General features: G+C 44.4%; 3 protein-coding genes across 5 annotated transcripts in view; 2 read left to right on the forward strand and 1 right to left on the reverse strand.

The window, feature by feature from the left end:
- Positions 1-8,855, forward strand: part of dync1h1 (dynein, cytoplasmic 1, heavy chain 1) — a 343,117-nt gene extending 334,262 nt beyond the window's left edge. For both annotated transcript variants that reach the window (XM_052085351.1, XM_052085350.1), the window contains 19 exons: positions 117-267; positions 347-600; positions 832-966; positions 1,046-1,140; positions 1,339-1,513; positions 1,629-1,704; positions 1,776-1,936; positions 2,013-2,124; positions 2,498-2,682; positions 2,788-2,901; positions 3,016-3,186; positions 3,266-3,483; positions 3,562-3,665; positions 5,345-5,553; positions 5,694-5,847; positions 6,931-7,073; positions 7,631-7,799; positions 8,238-8,362; positions 8,445-8,855. In XM_052085351.1, coding sequence (XP_051941311.1) covers positions 117-267; positions 347-600; positions 832-966; positions 1,046-1,140; positions 1,339-1,513; positions 1,629-1,704; positions 1,776-1,936; positions 2,013-2,124; positions 2,498-2,682; positions 2,788-2,901; positions 3,016-3,186; positions 3,266-3,483; positions 3,562-3,665; positions 5,345-5,553; positions 5,694-5,847; positions 6,931-7,073; positions 7,631-7,799; positions 8,238-8,362; positions 8,445-8,573 — 2,880 coding nt within the window. In that variant the 3' untranslated portion in view covers positions 8,574-8,855. The remainder of the gene's footprint in view (positions 1-116; positions 268-346; positions 601-831; positions 967-1,045; positions 1,141-1,338; positions 1,514-1,628; positions 1,705-1,775; positions 1,937-2,012; positions 2,125-2,497; positions 2,683-2,787; positions 2,902-3,015; positions 3,187-3,265; positions 3,484-3,561; positions 3,666-5,344; positions 5,554-5,693; positions 5,848-6,930; positions 7,074-7,630; positions 7,800-8,237; positions 8,363-8,444) is intronic.
- Positions 8,856-9,664: 809 nt separating this feature from the next.
- LOC127614233 (uncharacterized) lies at positions 9,665-11,679 on the reverse strand. The gene is made up of 4 exons (XM_052085437.1): positions 11,580-11,679; positions 11,409-11,483; positions 10,516-10,608; positions 9,665-10,161 (listed from the first exon to the last, which is right to left on the reverse strand). The coding sequence occupies exons 2-4, from the start codon at positions 11,478-11,480 to the stop codon at positions 9,682-9,684; spliced, it is 645 nt and encodes a 214-aa protein (XP_051941397.1). The 5' UTR covers positions 11,481-11,483; positions 11,580-11,679; the 3' UTR covers positions 9,665-9,681.
- Positions 11,680-12,704: 1,025 nt separating this feature from the next.
- Positions 12,705-22,312, forward strand: wdr20a (WD repeat domain 20a). 2 transcript variants are annotated; one of them, XM_052086288.1, is made up of 4 exons: positions 12,705-13,020; positions 16,133-16,315; positions 17,400-18,740; positions 20,825-22,312. In XM_052086288.1, the coding sequence occupies exons 1-4, from the start codon at positions 12,757-12,759 to the stop codon at positions 20,876-20,878; spliced, it is 1,842 nt and encodes a 613-aa protein (XP_051942248.1). In that variant the 5' UTR covers positions 12,705-12,756; the 3' UTR covers positions 20,879-22,312. The 2 variants fall into 2 exon arrangements, with proteins under 2 accessions (XP_051942248.1, XP_051942249.1); XM_052086289.1 differs by lacking the exon at positions 17,400-18,740 and having other exon boundaries at positions 12,712-13,020.
- Positions 22,313-22,360: the final 48 nt, after the last annotated feature.

Genomic DNA, 22,360 nt, shown 5'->3' on the forward strand with positions numbered 1-22,360 from the left:
GCCCTGCCCAGCTTTGTCAGATTTTGAAATCAAATGTGGCCTTTGAGCACATAGTTTGTCCATTCCTCGTCTGTCATCAACTTCCTCACTCTGACTGGGGGCTTATCTGAACACAGGTTGAGTTCCCACCAGACTTGTGTTCTCGTGTGACATTCGTCAACTTCACGGTGACGCGCAGTAGCCTTCAGAGCCAGTGTCTCAACGAGGTGCTGAAAGCAGAGAGGCCGGACGTGGACGAAAAACGCTCAGACCTCCTCAAACTTCAGGGTGCGAGAAACAACCATGAGATGATGACAAGCATAGATGTTGAAACGGATACTAAACCACATCTGTCTCTGGTATTTAGGCGAATTCCAGCTGCGCTTGCGACAGCTGGAGAAATCCTTACTGCAGGCCCTCAACGAGGTAAAGGGGCGAATCCTCGACGATGACACCATCATCACCACGCTGGAGAACCTAAAGAAGGAAGCTGCAGAGGTGACCAGGAAGGTGGAGGAGACGGACATCATCATGGCCGAAGTGGAAGCTGTGTCGCAGCAGTACCTGTCCCTGTCATCCGCTTGCAGCAGCATCTACTTCACCATGGAGGCACTCAACCAGGTCTGAACATAGACACACATACATAGCCATTTAAAGGCATTCTCTGGACATTTTGTGCCAGTTGGTTTTTCAAATTCTCAACCCATTTTGGTTACACATTAGATTGAATTTGCTGGAGGATATTAATAATAAAAGAAATCAGCATCTGAACTCTTATTATTATTATTATTGCACCATTACAAATGATACTACTTGATATGCTACTTGATATGTCTTTTTTTCCTCCTCCAGATGCACTTCCTGTACCAGTATTCTCTTCACTTTTTCCTGGACACCTACCACACTGTACTATATGAGAACACCAACCTCAAGAGCATCAATGACCACATGCAAAGACTCGCTGTGATCACAAAGGACCTCTTCCAGGTATGACAGGGAGACATTTCACATTTTGACAGTAATAAAACTTTTTTTTAACATGGACTAATGTTTTGTTTCTTGGTAGGTGGCATTCAACAGGGTTGCCAGAGGAATGCTGCATCAAGACCACATCACGTTCGCTATGTTGCTGGCTAAGATCAGCCTCAAGGGAATGACCAAGTCAGTAGTAGTAGTAGTATAATAACATCTATATATGGGGGAGGATGCTGGAATTCATGAAGGGATTTCAAGTTATTTCAGTGTTGAATGTTGATTTGAAATATCTGTAAAGCTTGGTCACAGAATGATTTAAACTTGTCATGCAAGGTACCACTGGTCAATCTAGCTGATCCTAATCTTTCTTCTTCTTCTTTTTAGCGAGCCCTCATACGATGTCGAATTCCAGCACTTCCTCCGTGGTAAGGAGATTGTGCTTACTGGCACATCCCTGCCCAAGGTGAAGGGTCTGACCACTGAGCAGAGTGAGGCCATGGTCCGCCTCGGCCGCCTGCCTGCGTTTAAGGACTTGGTGACTAAAATTCAGTCAGATGAGGTAAGGAGTCTGAAACGCTTCTGGGGTGGTGTCTGTCATGTTTCTTTTTGTTTTGTTTTTTAAAGCTGCTCTTAGCTATGAGGTGTTGAAGGAATAGTCTGTTTTGTCACCTCAGCAAATCTTCATGTGGCTGGAGAGTAACACCCCGGAGCTAGCTGTTCCTTACCTGTGGTCTGAGGAGAAGCAATCCAGTAAATATTTCAACTCATGCCACCATTGAAATGAGTTGCTCTGCACTCACTCATCTGTCTCTCCTCTTCAGCACCCATCGGCCAAGCGGTGCACCAGCTGCTGTTGATCCAGACATTCCGTCCGGACCGTCTTCTGGCCATGTCGCACATCTTTGTTGCCAAAGTGCTGGGAGAGGCCTTCATGAGCATCATCGAGCAGCCCATCGATCTGGCCAACATTGTGGATAGTGAGGTACAGATGATTTCCAAGCAAAAGGCTCGGTTATTGTCGGCCATGTTGATTTTTACGTGTCGCCTCGTGTGTACAGGTGAAGCCCAGTACACCGGTGCTCATGTGTTCTGTCCCGGGTTATGATGCGAGCGGTCTCGTCCGAGATTTGGCTGCCGAGCAGAACAAACAAATCACTTCTATCTCTATCGGTAAGAACAACACACATTTATAGTCTTTCTGAAATAAAAAGCCAATTTTTTAGAGGCTGGATCACTCATGCAAATGAGCCAGGCCTTATTTTGTCCCATATAAGGCTTGGAACTTTCTTTTCCAGTGCCTTCTACTTGCAGTAGCAAAACCATGCAAATTTTGGCCCTCACTTGAAAGTGGCTCTGGATTTTCACTTCGCCAAGCTACTCGGTGTAATGTTGGAAAATAACAGATTTCTTAGTTGTTTCATTTCACACTTGATGGTTGGATGGGCACTCGGAAAACACAACTATTTTGTATTAAAGCAATTCATAAGTCCATGTGTCCCCCTTTAAAGAATTTTTGTTGATCGCATCTTTCCATCACACACAGGTTCGGCTGAGGGCTTCAATAAGGCCGACAGAGACATCAACACCGCCGTCAAGTCGGGCAGGTGGGTGATGTTGGAAAATGTCCACCTGGCTCCTGGCTGGCTGATGCAGTTGGAGAAGAAGCTCCACTCCATGCAGCCTCATGCCAGCTTCAGGCTCTTCTTGACAATGGAGATCAATCCCAAGGTATCACACTCCCTCACAGTATTTGGGGTTCATTAGCTTTTTAGCCAATTCAGACCCTCTTTGATCAGTCTTTGGACAGATTTCATACTTATCTTCCCCCCGCAGGTTCCAGTGAATCTGCTTCGTGCTGGTCGTATCTTTGTATTTGAGCCCCCTCCTGGTGTAAAGGCCAACATGTTGCGCACCTTCAGCAGCATCCCCGTTGCTCGCATGTGCAAGGTACAAAGCGCACACATGAGGACTTCCTTTATTTCAACGCACAACTCCACATTTTTTCTAACGGTCTGATTCCCCCCCCACCCCATTTTTCCCCCCACATCTTTGTTTGTACAGGCTCCCAATGAGCGTGCCCGTCTCTACTTCCTGCTGGCCTGGTTCCATGCTGTCATCCAGGAGCGTCTGCGCTATGCGCCACTGGGCTGGTCCAAGAAGTACGAATTTGGAGAGTCTGACCTGCGCTCCGCCTGCGATACCGTCGACACCTGGCTCGATGACACCGCTAAGGTTTGTACAAATGACAAAGACAGCTCACAGGCTCTAGTTTCCCAACGCTTGCTTTAAAATGACATTGCAAATACCACAGGGTCGTCAGAACATCGCCCCGGACAAGATCCCCTGGGCCGCACTAAAGACCCTGATGGCTCAATCCATCTACGGCGGCCGCATCGACAACGAGTTTGACCAGCGTCTGCTTAACACTTTCCTGGATCGCATTTTCACCAAGCGAAGCTTTGACAGCGAATTCAAACTGGCGCTCAAAGTGGACGGGCACAAAGACATCAAAATGCCTGACGGCATTCGGTTAGTACCTGTGTCGATGTATCACAGCCAGTTAATGTTGGCCCATGTGTTACTTTTATTTATTTTTTTTTTCTCCAGGCGTGAGGAGTTCATGCACTGGGTGGAGCTGCTTCCCGACACGCAGACTCCATCTTGGCTGGGCTTGCCGAGCAATGCAGAAAAAGTCTTGCTCACCACACAGGGTATGCTGCCAGCAAGCCTTTTAATCACTTGATCTGTAGACATTTTCACCCTGGTGTCACACGTACTTTTTGGTGGCAAAAGCTTGTAATAGTCTGCAATATCATATGACCAAGGCAGAGCAATTTAGAAAACAGGGTAAACGGCTTGAATGATTTTGGCCCCTCATCTCTACCATCATCGTTTCATTGGGTGTCGGTTGAAAACATGTTAGGCCAGTTAAATTGCTTCCAATGGTGACACAATGCTGTCACTTTACGACACCCACTCCTATCATCTATTCATAGTCTGCTGGATTCATTTTTATTCCTCACGAAATTGAAAACATTTTCCGTTGCAACCCCAACACACAAATGTCATTGTTTTTAGTTAAGTGCAGGCATGTCCTGGTTTAGTGGTAGTCAATCACTTTGTGCCACCCAGAAGTACCCTGATGCTTTGTGTTTATAATCATAATGAAGTCATTTCTTTCAAATGAACTGGAAACTCATCACATATCCACCGTTCTTAACACAACCAATGATTAACAATCTCTTTTCTATTCCAGTGTCCTTATGTTCACTGACAGCGTTTTGTAGCTCCGAGCAGGAGAGATGTTACGTTTAGCAGATTCCTCTCATCGTTCATTGGTCATCATTTATTAGCCGTTCAGCTGCCGTGTTCTGTATTGTTGTCGTGCAGTTTGTGTTCCTCTCTAATTACATTTACAAGGTAAAAGGAGTGCGTATCCTCACCCTCCAGCAGCTGTTTTTTCACAAGCCAACATGTCGCTTTGCTAAGACACGATTCCCCCCCCCCCTCCCCCACCACCACCCACCACCACCCACCCCAGGCATCCTCACCTGCCCTATAGATAAACTCACTTGCTACTTTATTAGGTACACCTCTTTAGCACTGAGTTGAAAGACATTTTGCCTTAAAAATGCCTTAATTCTTTGTGGAATAGATTCCACACATTGCTGGAATTAGACATTTAAGATGGGAAATCACCATTTCAACTCTGGGTGTGGGGGGTGGCATTTCTGAACTAAAACACATATTAACAATGATCATTCTGTAGACATGCCCAAGAATGTGTTACATGGCAAAATAACCAACGAGTGTACCTACTAATCAAGTGACTGCAGAATTTACCATATATGCCCATCAATACCCCCCAACCCCTCACTAATATGGCATCCAGCCACTCCTCTATCACCCCCCCCCCTGACCCCGTCCCCTTTTTTTTGTCTTATTTGATAATACCATTTACCGTATATTCTCACTTAGCAGCCTGCGGGCGTCTAAACTGCCGGCAGTGCTTTAAGTGACATTTCAACAAACCTGTCGCATAAGTGTCAAAGTAACCACTCACCTTGGAAAACGCCTGACAAACAATAATACACCCAGCAATTGTCTAATTGAGCCTATACGGTATTTTGTTTTAGTCATAAGTCATTGGAAATAAAAATATCACTTGGGACCTATACTTCGATGTTACATGTTATTTGATATATTGCCTGAAGCCTTGTCATGTTGCCCCGATTTGTTTGTTTTTTGTAATCGAGCAACCCCGGAACCATCATGGAGACGAGCTTTGTGTTCCACTTATTAATTTCTCCTCCCACCATGGCTTTGTCTTCCTACCTCCCTCACTCACTCTCTTCCACCCCCCTGCCCTTTTCCTCGCCGGGCTGCATAGGCACTGACATGATGGGTAAGATGCTGAAAATGCAGATGTTGGAGGATGAGGATGACCTCGCCTACGAGACGGAGAAGAAAGAGCGCACGTCGTCCACCACCGACGCCCAGCCAGCCTGGATGAGGACGCTGCACACTACCGCCGGCAACTGGCTGCAGCTCATGCCTCAAACCGTCAATCCCCTCAAACGCACGGTGGAGAACATCAAGGTAACGAGCCAGACGCAGGAGAAGTTGGAAGCTGCTCTTCATTTCAATGTTTTGTTACTCATGAGGCAACAAGGTAAAAACGTTTGAATGACCTGGGCTTGGAGCGCTTTCTATAACTTGTCGTGTTCAAATACCGCTAGGACCCGCTGTTCCGCTTCTTTGAGCGTGAGGTGAAGATGGGTGGCAAAATGCTGCAGGAGGTTCGTCAGGATCTGTCGGACGTGGTGCAGGTGTGCCAGGGCAAAAAGAAGCAGACCAACGACCTGCGCACTCTTATTAGCGACCTGGTGAAAGGTATAGGCCTCATCTTTTATTCAACACGTAATGAGTCATGCTGCAAAGTTACACAACAAAGAAAAAAAAAAGATTAATCACGGTTTCTGGTACCAGAAGCGGGTACACCTTTTTTTAAACGTGAGATTTAGTGAACACTGCCATTTGTAGAAATACAATACAATACAATACATGCTGATTTATATAGCGCTTTCACAACAGCGGTAGCTGTAACAAAGCGCTTTACAAAACAGTTAACATAAAGTAAAATAATAAACACAACACATAACATAAAACACGGACAGTCGTGCAGTCCTAACCACTTTTCCGTCACACGCTTTGTTGTTTGAAGCAGTTTGAGATGAAAGAGGAGAGAATCAAAGTGTCCTTTAACCAGTGGATCAGAGACGTCATGCTCAAAATGTGCACACGTCGGCTACAAGCTAAGTTTCAAAGTCAACGAGAAGCTGTAGCATCCACTGACGAAAAAAGAGATTGGTTCACTTCTCCTGTCCCAATGAAATCCATTTCAATTCCAAGCGCCGACTCACGGTTCCAAATACGCATCGGCGCTCTTCGCCAACGCTCCTCTCTCCTCATCCTCAACTTCAGCGGCCATCCATCCAGCCGCACCAACGCCAACTGTCCAACAGCGCTGACATAGCCACCGAACAAATCGGTGTTGTGAAAAATGCTGCCCATTACTGGCGCAAAAAACACAAGCGCCCCAGGTCTGTCCAGCACCGGCAGTCAATGGCGCCGACATTCCTCCCAATCAAAATCTGTGCTAGTACAGGCGTGCTGCCGAGAAGGCGCAACCACCAAGCACAGATACTGCTCCTTTGACGAATGTCGTGGCCAAAAAGCGCTGAAAACAGTCCATATCAGGTCCACACAATGAAACAACAAACAACATGTGACAAAACAAAAGACAAAAACAGCAAAAAAGAACAAAAAAGCAAGGCTCTTGAAGAGCACTTGCCGAAGGCTGCCTACTCGGGCTTCATCTTGGGGAAAAAAAAAAATCAAACACGACTAAAAAGGCGTAATGAAATGTGTTCAATGGTCTTTATCGTCCTTCCTTTCCACCTGGCTGTGTTTCAGGCATCCTCCCTCGCAGCTGGTGTCGCTACACCGTGCCCGTCTCCATGACCGTCATCCAGTGGGTGGCGGACTTCAGCGAGCGTATCAAACAGCTGCAGCAGATCTCACAGGGCGCTGCTAGCGGGGGTGCTAAGGAACTGAAGGTAATGCCACCCTCACTGACTTGTTAGTGCGCCAACTTAAAGGTTTTTCCAGTTATGATCATGTCACTCTTACCATATCTTATGAAAGCAGTACTAAAGATGCTCTTATGTTATATGGAAATGACTTGTCAAACCACAATTAGGGTTTCAGTTGACTGACATGATCGCTCCCCAATGTTGCGTACGTCCGTGTTTGGGAATCATCCAGTCTGCCTCTATCCTAACAGCTTATCTCTCCTTAAGTCATTTTCATTTTTCTTCATGTCCGAGTTAAATTCCCCACTATCGTGCGTTTACACAAGAGACCTTTTTTTTTCCATGGCAATTTTTGGGTTGAAATATATTCATGTTTTCAATGTTTAAACATTAATTAAAACTGGCTGTCTGGCTGGGGTTTTTTTTAGACTTAAACGAGAAGGATATATTTTTTAATATTGTCTCTCCACAAGTGTATTGTGAATTTTCACCTGTGGCACGTGGAAACATAACTCCCTGCGATGAACAGGAATTGCTGCCCATCTGAATTCATTTCCTGTTATGCCTTGTCCCTTTCCCAGAACATCCACGTCTGCCTGGGGAGTCTTTTTGTACCTGAAGCGTACATCACCGCCACCCGCCAGTACGTGGCCCAGGCTAACAGCTGGTCTCTGGAGGAGCTTTGTCTGGAGGTTAACGTCACCAACGCCCAGGGCGCCACTCTGGACGCGTGCAGCTTCGGCATCAAAGGTCTGACTATGCACTTAACAGCTACTGAAACCAAGTTTCTAATTTTATTTGCTCAACAAGAAGTTAAAGAATTTATAAGTGGGCCTTTATCCTTCTATTTTTCTGTTTAAGTTTGGACGTTTAAGTCTGATCATCATACGTTTAAGTATGGTGATCATACTTTTTCCCCCTTTTGCCAAACACTGGCCAAGCTTATGCTCGTTCATGAAAACACTGAACCTAAATTCGAAAGAGAAAAAAAATTAGTTGACAAAATAAAAAAAGAAAATGTTTGTTAAATAAATAAGAACTGAAGCAACATTTTACCTTTTTTTAAAAAAAGCTATACCTGTAATTATTGTGAAAATGTTTGCATTCATTTTTGTCAATTAATATCACACTTGAGGGTTCCTTTTGTGTATTTATTTTGGTAGTGCTGACACAAATTTTGTGCTACAGGACTCAAACTTCAGGGAGCGACGTGCGGCAACAACAAGCTGTCCCTGTCCACTTCCATCTCCACCGAGCTGCCTCTCACCCAGCTCCGCTGGATCAAGCAAGGAGATGGCGAAAAGAGACACACGGTAGAAAGAGCACCATTCGCAGGTTGTCATTTTCTCTCTCCCCCGCCATCCGTAGGCTCACCCACAGTCTTCTTTTTCTCAGGTCACTCTGCCCGTGTACCTGAATTTCACCAGGTCCGACCTCATCTTCACCGTCGACTTCGACATCGCCACCAAGGAGGATCCGCACAGCTTCTACGAGCGTGGTGTGGCCGTCCTGTGCACAGAGTAGTTAAATGAGATTCTAGAAATCTCGAGTTCATTAGACCCATATAATCACCTATATGCACTGCGTGTTAACTACCCATTTAGTTTGCTCAATCGTGAACATTTGCGGACCAGTAGTAGTCGTAGAATATATACACTTTATTTTGCAAGTGTCTGAGAAGGTTTTGAGGAAGTTGTCAGTTGGGTATATCATGTTTCAAAAGAGGACGTGGGAAGGAAGAACAGATTTTACACGAACGAAAAGGTATGTTGTAATTTACATTGAATAAAGCTTGCTGGAATGAAATGGGAATTTCCCCTGAATATCACTGATAACTTGGATTTATTTTCTATTACTTTATGACCACCTGAACACATGTAAAATAGAACCGAGAAAACGATACTAGTATTGTACAATTATATATAGTTTAAATCAGTTTCTATTCATGTAAATTTAAGGCAAAAATCACAGCAAACCCCCACATATTTGCAAATTTGTGGATTTTGAAGTGCAGGGGTGATTATGGAATATTGGCAGGTCCGTTCATTTCAATGGGGAAAGATGCTTTGAGATGAATATTTTACAAACCGTGGTCATTAAGTTGTGTACAATCACCTTTTGTAAAAAAAAATACAGTATAAATATTCGTTTTTCTGCAATTTTCAAACTTTTTTTGTGGATGTCCATTACAATGGGTCCACGCATACACTCGTGATACACCTGTGGATTTGGACACCCCCACCCCCCAACCCCTCTTCGCTGTGGAAAACGCTATTGGAAGTTTTGTCATGTTTTTTTCCCACAATTTTGGGGGTTAAAAAATAAATTCCCCAATGCATCATGGACGATAATCGAACATGAATTTTCACTATTAGCAGGGCGGTCCGGTCCCTATCCACTGCAAATAGCAGGAGTCCGCTGTCCTTGTAGATCATTGTGAAAAATAACAGATGAATAATAAAAGTTAACGGTCATCAACTTTGAAATTCTAAATAAAATTTATTTTTTAACAACAAAAATAAATAAAATAATCAATAAACAAAGTGCACTGATTGTCAAGTCACTTGACAGGGCTCAAGCATACTGATGCAGAAGCAGTCCCTCAGTTTCACGCAAAATTTGGTGGACATCTCTATCCTTCTTTCTCCTCTTCTACGCGGACCACACACAGCCTCTTTCTTAGCACCAGACTGTCACCGCAGGGCACGTCCGGCTTCCTCTTGACCACCACACGAACGTCACACGGGCCGGCCGTACTGTCCAAGGAGCTGTCGGGCATCTGGGCGTCATCGTGGAGTCTATAGTGTGCTTCCAAACCTGCCGCTGCTGGTTGGCTGCCTGTCATGTCCTTGCTCAGCTGGCACAGCCAAACCTCAGAGTCATCCAAACGCTTCTTATGCACATCCAGAAGATGCTGGCTTGTCGTTTTTGTTTGTTTCACCAGTGGTCTGAAGTCAGTGGACAGAGGAGGGTGAAGGATAAAATGCCTGGTCCGACGGGAGATGCGACCACGTCCACCTTTTCCCTGCTGCCTGGTTTGCCCTTTTGGGGTGCTGGCATCCATGCGAGTCTCATCAGAATCCTCCGAGCTCCCGTCATATGGGTCCAAAAACTACAAATTGATAATATAATGTAATTTTTTAAAGAACCTCTTCAAGTATTAATATTTTTTACATATACAGGCAATATTTTAATTGTATTACAATAAATAATACAAAATGTATTTATACAGCAATGTTTTGGTTGTAGTGATGCTAAATAAAGGAAACAATCCTCTTAATAGCACCCTGAGCCACCAGATTCGCTTTTCACACAAAATTTGGTGGACGTCTCAATCATCAGTTAGTGACCCACAACAATTTTTTATACAGTATACTCCGAGTGTGCAAGAGCCTATTCAATACCCATTTAGTTAACACCCTCTTGGAATTGCTATTATCTGCTTGTGGGGGTTCAGTCATCTTACCAAGGAGTAACATCCCTGGCGTCCCGCAGGTTCGTGCACTCTTGGCAACATCCGTCTTAAACTGCCACTCTCCGGCGCACTGCTCACACATTCCTGTCACACATTTATTTGGGGGTTTTATACAAAAGTATCTTAACGTATGGGCTTTTCAAGATAGCAATCGTCCTGTCTTTTTTTTTTGCCTTGAGTTGTGAGGAAAAATAAATATTTTTAATTGAGTTACAAATGCTGGCGGCGAACTTCACACTGGATGCAGCAGTTCGGTTGCTTGTGAACAAATCTTCCAAAAAGAGAACAAATACTTACTTCGAGCTGTAACTTTGTTTTACGAAGTCCGCAATGCAAAACGGATGTCAGGCTAATTATTAGCCTGCCCTTTAAACAATTTTTATTTGAACACGAGCCATGGCGACACATGGAAGCAGATCATTGAACAATACTTCCTTCATTCAATACATCCTCTGTGGAAACTATTAATGTAATTTAGTTCCAATTGTCTTTTATTTTCCCTATCAAGACGACATGTGGTTTGGCTTTGTAGTATACTGCCCCCTGGTGGCCACGGAGACAAGAAAATACTGTACAGTTCATGCACCAACTATTCGAGGTTTTAAATTATTTTACGTTGTTTATTCCTATACGTTAAATAAATTACAATATTGGGTTTCATATGAAAACGCATGCTATAAATAATGTTGATGTTTCTGGGGCGCTTTACTAGCTTAGTGGCGTTTCCATTTATTTAGAGAGAGATAATTTGAGACAACACCGTTTTGTGTTTCAGGCATTGGTCAAGGACCAATTTCAACTTCTAAGGCACCACTGTATTTAATTAAGAGCAGCGTATACAACATTTCCTCATGTTATGTCTTGAAGTAGCGTGTTGATGGTACCATAGTGCTCGTGTCTGACCATCTTGGACTAATCTCAGAGTCCGAATCAGTGCTGGATTCCACTTTACACATCTCCTAAAAATACACACGTCATTTCAATGCTTTTAAAAGTTAACAGTTGTGATTTTCAAGCATTGAAATTGCTGATAACGGATAACTGGGTGACCTGACCTTGTATTTGAAGGCGAGCTGCTCCACATTGCTTATTTGGCCACTGTCACTGTGGTCTAAAATGAAGGGAGGGAAAATCGGTGAACTCTAAAAACCCTTAAGTGGCATGAAACTGCCCGCGTTGGGGTATTGGTTTAAAAACAATCCCTTCTTCAGAGTGTCGTTAAATGTTTACCTGCTCGTCTTCGCCTGTAAGCCATGCTGATGCAGGAGCAGGTAGGAGCGCGCGAGTCTCTTTTAAACGATGATGTCATTATTGCCGTAATTTCTGAGGTGTCGTAAAGGAGGACGTCAATAAACAACTTCAGCGACATGTGGCGCCAGTGTTTTGCAACAGGTGATTTTTGTTCTTTCTTCACTGCAAATGCGTTTTGTTCACGCTGCCTCTGATATTAATAATTTTCTTAAATAGAATAAAACAAATGTTACTGAATGAGTATCGAAAAGGCTCACGGTGATTGACTGGCGTTATTTCGGGTAAAAGTCAAATTAATACAACTTTATGTAGCGCACTCAACAACAGCTAGAGTTGTAACAAAGCCTTTACATATAAAATAACAATAATAAAAGAACAATGCTATAATCACATGTTGTCGTTTTACATAACCGTTTTTGTTAAATCGTGCAAAATAAGAACACAAACAAGTTGTCAGGGAACATTATAAGTTAGAGAAAGGAAAGAACATGGGAACGGCAAGAAACACGCCACGTTTTGAAAAGTACATTTTATTTCATACATGCACTCTGTCTTTTCGACATATTTTTATTTTTGGCATGCAATAATTGCGTGAAAATCTAAATGATCTCTTAGGCTTTGGTGAATTAATGAAATTTCAAGTCATTTTAATGGAGAATATTGACATTGAAGTCAAGTCAAAGTCCAGTAACAATGGGGGTGTTTTATTTAACGATACATGAACATATAACTCTCGATTTAGCATGACGTTCCTTCGAACAAACGTACTTTTCTTAAATGTAGCCAAATACATTCTATTGGACATTTGCGTCTCCCAAGCAAAACCAATAATTACAGTCCTCTCATATTAATTACACAAAGCTTTTATCAATATAAGTTGCGCGCAAAATGCAAAGGTTGCGCCAGAAAGACCTCCCCACCACCGCTGTCACTCTCCCGCCCTCGCCTTTGCCTAAGATCCGGCTTGGAGGAAAGGGATGAATGTTAATTTCAAAGATGGCGGCGGAGGGAGGAGGGAAGGAGATGAACGAAATCAAAACTCAGTTCACCACTCGGGAAGGTGTTTACAAACTCCTCACACACTCCGAATACAGCCGTCCCAACAGAGTGCCTTTTAACTCGCAGGGCTCCAACCCGGTCAAGGTCTCCTTCGTCAACGTCAACGACCAGTCGGGCAACGGCGACAGGATCTGTTTCAATGTGGGCCGTGAACTCTACTTCTACATCTACAAAGGTGTCCGAAAGGTACGTTGCCATGGCAAGCACACTCCCCGGTAGCGCCACTTCGTTTTGCCCAAACCCGGAACCTTCCGTCCGGCTTCTGAGCGCGACTGCGGCGGGTGTGTGACTTTCAAAAGGAGCCACTGGGCTAGTTAGCTTCGGGCTAACTAGTTAGCGGTGTGAGTGTCTTCACAAGCTACTTCGAGGCCATAGGTCGAAATTCCTTCGTCGAACCGGTATTATTAATCGTGTTTTAATGGTACCTCCATGTCAGTTATCCCGGTTTTAAAAGTAGCTGCGTAGAGGTTGCTACTGGCGACGACTGCGTACCACCTGTCGACGCCCCACATTCTAACAGGTGTCCACTTAGCACTGCTATCATTGGAATGAACGGTGCTAGCCACTTAGCTTGTAGCTCAGCGGATTTTGGGAGGACAGAGTCGCCAAACGTGTGACTTAACTCTCACTTATCGTCAGATTTGACCCGTTTGAACATTTGACACAATTTGAAGTGCCGCAAATGTCCTCCTTTCGCTCTGAAATTTGATGACTCAAGTCACTCACTTATACGTGCTTTAAAGCTGTGGTTGTTCTGTGTCGAATTTGGGCCACCATGGGCGTTTGTTGCCCATTACAGGGGGGTGCTCAAGGATCCCTAAATTGAATCCCAGCACCCCTAAAATGTAAGAGCTTTTTTGTAACCCATGTCCTTTTAAACAGACGAGAGAAGTGAGTTCTTACAGTACTTTGGTGAAATGTAATTGTACCACTCAATCTCTCCCCGGCTGGGTTCTGAGCACCTTATTTGCATAGATGAAAATGCTGCCTTCAAGTGATATACAGACAAGTACACTGTAAATCATAACCTGGCATATACCAGGATATGTGGAACATTTTTTACCATCTCCCACTCGGTACCATATATTATCATTACCAATCCATATTATTGCAGAATTTAATTGCAAGTCACGGTTTGTGTCAGGTAGGATTTAGCTGAAGCTCTTTTCTGGCTAGAAACTGTTTGAGGTGGTCATAGGCAGCGCTGCTGTCCTGAATTGGAAAGGGAGAAGCTAGCAGTATGCCCTTTGTATTTGTTATGAAAGCCAAGCTGCTAATCACAAGCTAACTTGATTGGATGCCCATGACCAAAAAGTGTTCCGCTTCTCTTTCATCAACGTGGGAATGGAATTACATTCAAATGTACAAAACTGTTTCATTGATCTAGCAAAGCCAGTAGCTGAGCATCTCTCCCCTAGAATTGCCCCTGTTGTCCACTAGAAGGGATTTCAGGTTTGAATCGAAGAAAATGGTGGGAATATCGAAACTGTACAGCGTGATGTGTGTATTCTTTATGCAACCCCCTGGTATTCAAGAGGGTGCTTGAAACAGTCCTGAGAGCTGTTTGTGTTTACAAAGCAACCTACATCGACCGGTACGTCAATATCAGATCATTAGGGACTCTCGAAACGATAAGAGTCCAAGTTGTGTACGTGTATATTTCAATAGGACAATGGAGACAGCGGTCACAGGGGAGTTTGAAACAGTCCTGCGAACTGTCTGTTTTTCCAAAGGACTTGGACAGGTTCCCACAGAAACATGCAGCAGCTGCTGAACTTTGAACTTATGGGTCACGAGGAGACCTTGCGTTAAAACAGCATTAGTGTGAATGTACTTAAAGGACAGCAGTCATACCGCAGTCAGAAGGTGCCTTGAAACAAAAAACAGCACTCAAAGATAATTTACTTTAGACTATAAACATGCAGTTATAACATTAAGCAGTTCTTCTTCCACTTAATCAATCCAATGGGTTTTATGTTGCGTCGCACCGCACAGAGGATAAAGAATATATGACTGAGTACTGTTATATTGAATGTCCGTGTTTTTCCACCATTTGTGTTCGGATACGTCTCTTGAAGGTTTGTGCGTTGTCCATTGTATATTAGCATTTGGACGAAACTAGCAAACGCTTAGCTTTGTTTGTTTTCAGTACACAACGTGTAATTTGACTTGTTTAGTGTTTGACAGTAAACTTCAATGGGCAGTGGCAATTAATCGTGTGAATCCTTTTTTGAACATTTCACTGTTTCACTGTGCCGTGTACTGCTTACTGTCAAAGAGTTGAGTTGACAAATGCGCCAATTTTCTTTACAGTTTGGTATTTTGTGGGCAATTGTTTTGAGGATATTTGCTTGTGTCAAAATTGACATGGTTACCTTGAATATGCTCATATGTGTTGAGAAAAAGTCTTCTGAGATAAAGTAGAGGAATGAAGAAAAGATGTTTATAATATCTGATGCGCTTTTCAACATAAGGAAGACATGTTAAACGTAAAACCTTGTCGACAGTGTTAATCAAGCTCTTTATTAGACGGTGCATGTTGAGGCTGACAAGTGTGCTCCTTAAACCGAATGTCAGCTGACGGCTAAATTGCAGCGGAGATGCTGTGCGGGATGCATGTCGTTATCCTCCAATAAAACAGTCACACATGCTGGAATTTACAGCCGCTTGGATGTTCTGAATATCAAGGAAAGGCGCACAGCAGAGACGTTTAAGGTTAATAAAAGCTGTTAAAAAAAAAAATCCTTCAGTGTGTAACCTCTTTCTTCGCCAAAACCCCATGCTACCACATGGACACAAGTAGCTATGGGGACGTAAGCCCACGAGGTTTTTGAATCAATTGTCTTCTTAACTTTGTCTATTTGTTTTGTACTGCCATTTGTATTCGTATGTTTCATGTCCGTGTTTGTGACCACTTCTCATGGCTTTGTTCCAGCTGCAGCAGTTGTGAAGGCTCGATATAAATAACGCTGTATTGTACTGTATTCCAATTTAGCGTAGCACCATCTAGTGGATTCAGAGCGCAACCGCAGCCACTATAGAAGCTTCTATTCTATGCACCTTATAATTCGGTGTGCCCGCTATATGAAAACACTTTTAATATTGGCCATTCATTGAAGGTGCGCCTTGTAATCCAAAGCGGCTCATAGTGCTGAAAATACAGTATGTACAAATGCCTTATTATGGCTAAAATTAGCCATTGCCGCTTTTCATAATTTCGGTCATCAACCTTGTTTCTTACCGCACTTTCAGAATTTATCACAAGTCACCAACGTTGTGTGCCGACCTTTCTCCACAGGCTGCAGACCTGAGCAAGCCCATAGACAAGCGCATCTACAAGGGAACACAGCCCACCTGTCATGACTTCAACCACCTCACCGCCACAGCCGAGAGTGTGTCGCTCCTGGTTGGCTTCTCTGCCGGGCAAGTGCAGCTCATCGACCCCATCAAGAAGGAGACGAGCAAGCTCTTCAATGAGGAGGTAATTGGGGTGTGGAGGGCGCTTTTGCTGTGTTAATGATCTCATTTAGTTCGTTAGACTATATGGATTATATCGAGCCATCCTGTTTATTTCTCTTGTCCAGGGTGGTAATTATTACGCGTAACTGGTGAGAGGAACCATTGTAGTCATTTTATGCTCCCAATATTGTGTGCGTGTCCGTCGACAAATATACTTTAATAATATTAGGTGTTATAGGGTCTCAAGCAGGGTTTGAATGGCCTAGTGCAAGCGCTAAAATTAATGAGATGTCTTTAAAAGTGTTTTCAAGCTCCTTTAGATTCCTCAACCCAATTTATTTAGAAGGGAAAGTGGGTTTGGAAAGCCCGCCCTCCACCGCGGCTTGGCACCGGTTCAAAACACACCACGCAGTCAAATTTGTTTATTTGCTGTGACGTATTCTTCATGAGCAATGTCACTCTTCGGCCGTGCAAGTCCATGCTCATTGAAAATGGCGTGCGTGAGAGGCGATGGTTTAACATTCAGCATGAAATCACATTTAAATTAACAAGAAACGCGGAAAGTCATTAAAATCCCAGCATCTGACGGCATTAATTTCTAAAGACTCCCACCCCCATGGCGTCACGCCCGCTTTTCGCTGATTATTTAATTTCACTGTCTTGATTGCTCAGGTTTGTCACAGAAATGTGCTTGATGTGACTGGTACAGCGGTGAGTCTGGATTACCTAAATAAAATGATAAATATCAATGTGCGACACTTAATTACAATAAATCGGCACTTTCATTTGGAAATCATGGAAATCATGTCCCATCACTGGTGAGCTGTTTTTAGAACAGGCCCACGGGCTACTCATCAAAGTTCTTTTGGGAAACATAATGCCCGCGAGTTAACAAAATGCAACCCAGAAATACACACACAAAAATTAGTTCGACACCCCTCTAGATATGTTTCCATGGCCCAGTTGTCTTCATGTGTCTGCACTGCTTTAATTGTGAAAGAAATTCTTGGCGTGTTGTTCAACTGCAACCGATTTCTAAATGAAGACAAATTTAACTGGTTTGTGATGTTCTTATCCTGTCCTTGTGTCACTCCTCCTCCAACCAGAGACTAATAGACAAGTCCAGGGTGACGTGTGTGAAGTGGGTTCCGGGCTCCGAGAGCCTCTTCCTGGTGTCGCACGCCAGCGGCAACATGTACCTGTACAACGTGGAGCACACGTGCGGCACCACGGCGCCGCACTACCAGCTCCTTAAGCAGGGTGACAACTACTCTGTGCACACCTGCAAGAGCAAATCCACGCGGAACCCCCTTCTCAAGTGGACAGTGGGCGAGGGCGCCCTCAACGAATTTGCCTTCTCGCCCGATGGGAAGTTCCTGGCGTGCGTGAGCCAGGACGGCTTCCTGCGCGTGTTCAACTTTGACGCGGTGGAGCTGCACGGCACCATGAAGAGCTACTTCGGCGGCCTGCTGTGCGTGTCCTGGAGCCCCGACGGCAAGTACATCGTAGCGGGCGGCGAGGACGACCTGGTCACCGTGTGGTCCTTCCTGGACTGCCGGGTGATCGCGCGCGGCCACGGCCACAAGTCGTGGGTGAGCGTGGTGGCCTTCGACCACTACACCACCAGCGTGGAAGAGAGCGACCCGCTGGAGTTCAGCGGCAGCGACGAGGACTTCCAGGAGCAGGTGGCCAACTCGGGGCGGGACCGCGCCAACAGCACGCAGTCGCGACTCTCCCAGCGCAACTCCACCGAGAGCAGGCCCGTCAGCGTCACGTACCGCTTCGGCTCAGTGGGCCAGGACACTCAGCTGTGCCTGTGGGACCTCACAGAGGACATTCTGTTCCCACACTTGCCTCTTTCACGGACTCGGACGCATACCAATGTGATGAACGCCTCCATCCCGCCGCCGGGCTCCACCATCCTCGCTTCGAGTACCAACGCCACTAACGGAAGCACCAGCGGAGCCATCACTCCCGGCGTGAACTCTATCTCCGGTACACTGCCGCGCTCCAATAGCCTGCCCCATTCCACCGCTTCCAGCACCGCCCCGACAGCCACAACCGCGACGACGAATAACACGACCAAGCCGAGCGGCGGTATCGTGGACAGCGCCATCGCCACGGGCGTCAGCAAGTTCGCCACGCTGTCGCTGCACGAGCGCAAGGAGCGCCACCACGAAAAGGACCACAAGCGCAACCACAGCATGGGCCACATCAGCAGCAAGAGCAGCGATAAGCTCAACGTGCTGACCAAGAGCAAGACGGACGCCGCCAAGACGCTGGGCACGGCGCTGTGCCCGCGCATGGAGGACGTGCCGCTGCTCGAGCCGCTCATCTGTAAAAAGATAGCGCACGAGAGGCTGACTGTGCTCATATTTTTAGAGGACTGCTTAGTGACTGCTTGTCAGGAGGGATTTATTTGCACATGGGCCAGGCCAGGCAAAGTGGTAAGTTCTTTTTAACCCAGGGCCAATTTAAGCGTGTCTCTCTCTACCCGGGCCGGAGGCGGCGGGTCGTCACCGACGAGCCCGGAGCAATTCCAGACATGAGTCGCATATCACACGGCCTTTTTTCGCTCCCCACTGCATCGATGCCTCATCACGAGAGAGACGGTCCTTTTGTGTTAGCGCATCCTTCAGTGTGGTGTTTTCCAACCTTTATTAGTGTTCGGGTCACCAAGAGCGTATACAGTGATCCCCTGTTCATCGCCGCCGTTTTAGTCAAGACTATGAATGGCCCATCCGACTCATCAATCAGGATGACCTTTTGCACATTCCAAGGAAATGCCCATACGTACGCTACTGAAATACATATTTCATGATATCATAGCGCATTAGTATGAGGAATGAGAATTTCAGTTGTGTCTGCTCGAGTTTTAGTCGTCATGGGAGAAAATCTGCAATGGAGACGTCGATTAGCCCTTTCACCCACTTCAAGCAAAGGAAACGCCTTTTCAACACATTGAAAAATTAAAACTACGGCACGACAAGGTCCCAAAAGGCCGACATTTTTCAGACGTAACTTTATTGCGCGGGAAACTGGGTGGTACATTCAAGATTCTCCTTAACTGTGAATTGGCAGGGCTTCACTGTATACTTAATTGATAGTTTCGTCAATATACTCACAAAAAAAAGTACTTCTGTAATGCGAGCCTGTTGAGTTGACAAAAAAGCGATTATTCTGCCGGATGCACAGTCTGCCATTGAGTGGCAAAGCATTTCATTTTTTGTGTGTGTCCATTTGTCGCCGGTAGAGAGAGATGAACAAAGATGCATTATTTATAGCAAATAAATCAGCATTTTCGAACCAATGAACTGATATTGGCTAACTTCCTGCAGTTTAGTGGTGGGGAATCGCTGCTTTCAGTGCGCTCGTGAGTCCGCTCAGCCACTTTGCTCCGAACAATCGTGTCTGCACTTCCTCATGTGCTCGCTGCTTCAGTCGTTTTGTTTTCAATGCAGAAAGACACCTTGAAAAAAAGTACTTCCAGCAAACCCAGTGCGGGGGTGAGGGCTGAGCCAGTGATGTTTTCATTTTTCTCATTGAAAGTGTCTCCTAGTTTCTCAATGCACAAATCGTAAAGAAAAAAATCTGAGATATTAATAAAAAGCTGATAAAATATTCATCACCCCCCAAAAACTATTTTTTTATATGTACTGTATGTCGTCATAGTTATCCAAATGAAACATTTCGCATTATATTCAAGGCTGTGCGAAGTTACATTATGATCTAATGTGGCTTTGTAGTTTTTTTGTTTGTTTTTTTTTTCGCTCCCTCCTGATTTGATTTGAACAAGGAGCCCCAAAAAGTGCTTTTAAGCCATGATAAAATTCCCTCAAATCTTGACTCTTAGTAACTCGTCATTTCAGTTGTAAAAGCAAAAGTAAAACCTCGTGAACGTCACAGTGTCCGTTGGCTCGGACCGACTTGGGGGTTGACCGCGCGCCTGAGGATCGGGTCGGGTCGGGCCCCGTGGCATAATTGCTCAGGGGAATCCTTGGAGGCATCCGACAATCGGTCCTTTGCATTTGAAGCATACGGTGAACCCCGCCACTCAGGCTGCATCGGGACCTTGTTCTTCTGTGAATTACCGAACTCTGCAAATAAGGCCTACCCTTAAAAGGTTAACACTTAACTGTGATTGCTTATAATTGCCAGGAGATGGTAGCCGAGAACTACTTTTGTCATAATGAAGCTTCCCAAAGCAGTGGTACCAGGAGGCCACCAGTTGGCATTGTGCTTTGGCACATAAACCAAATGGGTGAGGTTGTCCGACGAATAACAAAGGCGTTGAGGTTGTCCGACGAATAACAAAGGACAAGGTTCTAAAAAACATTTTTTGAATAGGCAAATACTAACTATAGGGGGTGCTCCCAAAATGGCTGCTTTTTTTCAAATTTCATTTCCGTGAACCAGAAGCGACGCATTTTCCCCCCTTCTGCTGCACTTTGTGAAATCCTTTTCTTTTTTCCTCCAATTTCTTCCTCTTCTCCCAAATGCAAATCTCCTTTTTTTGTTTTCCTTTTTCCAGGGTTTATTGTCCTCCCAAAACCAAGCCAGCTCTCCCAGTGGAACAGTAGTATAGCCAGCCCACCACACAATAAATCTGCTGCTAAAGACATAAACCCACGCAAGCCACAGTCTGATGCTGCTCTTCACTTCCTCTGCGAGTGTTGCAAGTTTGTCCTATTTTTTTTAACCCCCCCCCCCCTTTTCTATTTTGCATTCACTTAAGTGCAGTGTTTCCCAATGTTCCTTGAGCCAAGGTGCCTGTTCTAGATTGGGAAAATATATATTCTGTGCCGTGAAGAAATATTTGCTCTCTTCTCAAATTATTTTTATTGTATTTTTTTTTCAGAATTTCCCCCACTTTAAAATGCAAGATTATTACGCACATTTAAATATCAGACATAGATTATACCCAGGTAAACACTTTGGGGGGGGGGGGGGGGTAAAAACAAAAATTCGAATCTACCTGTCCCTGCATGAATTTGTAACTTGCCCACTAATATTAGAACTAGTTGGATGATGCATTATTTGTCGTAAATCATATTGGACCAATTAAATGAAATTTGACAGTGGTTGGGAATCACTGCTTTAGAGCAAGGGTGGGCAACTTGCGGCCCTTGGGCCAAACACATGGCCCGGCTGAACATTGATCCAGCATCCCATGCAATTCCCCAAAACAAAAACATTTAACCGCAAATGTACTCTCACCCTGTCCTCCATTCTTTTTTTTTTTTTTTTTTAGCTTCGGAAAAAGATTGCCCATCTATGCCTTATAGGAAGACCGCATCACGGGGGGGGAAGTGCAATGTTGACTGTTGCTGTACTTATTTTAATAGTTTAGAACAGAAAATGTTAAGGCTCCATGTCAATACCCATCCTGAGTGAATGGTTCTGTAACACATTAAAAAAAAGTAAACTAGAAGTGTAGCTTAGACTGCTCAGGGTTATTGAAATTGTGTGGAGACGTTTTTTTTTTTCTTTGACGATCAAGCGAGCATCTGGGATTGTTGCATCCGTTATGTCTGTCTCCCTAATTTCCAACCCAATGACTTTTGCACTGATACTTTTTTTTTAGTACTACTCTATTGGAAATAAAAAAAGAGGGCAGGGGTCTGTTTTAACGTCCTCATTCTGTTTCCCCTAAAAAAAGTTAAAAACTGGATGCTGCAATTATAGTCTTTATCAAGAGAGAAAGTTTGCACTTAAATTGGTTTATCAGATGAAAAAAAATGGCTTTACATGTTTTTGTGCTGTGCTCACAACTCACAGATGGCTAATACAGTAGAGAAAAAAACTATTAAAAGTCTTTATTGAACATTTATTTTAATATTGTGTTCAGATTGAAATGTGTTCTGTATCATACTGTGTATATTGTAATAATCGATTTGATGCCGGGCAGGGTTGGGGAGGGCAAACTTACCATTTCCCCCGTGGGAAGTTTTGTCATGGATAGTTATATTTCTAAAGCCTAAAGTATACATATGAATAATATTAAAAATAATCTTGAATACACAGTTTTCCTGTGTTTCTTTATCCCCACCCCCCACTCCATATTAAC

Source organism: Hippocampus zosterae, chromosome 14, assembly GCF_025434085.1.
Source record: "Hippocampus zosterae strain Florida chromosome 14, ASM2543408v3, whole genome shotgun sequence".
In the NCBI taxonomy this organism is placed as follows: domain Eukaryota; kingdom Metazoa; phylum Chordata; class Actinopteri; order Syngnathiformes; family Syngnathidae; genus Hippocampus; species Hippocampus zosterae.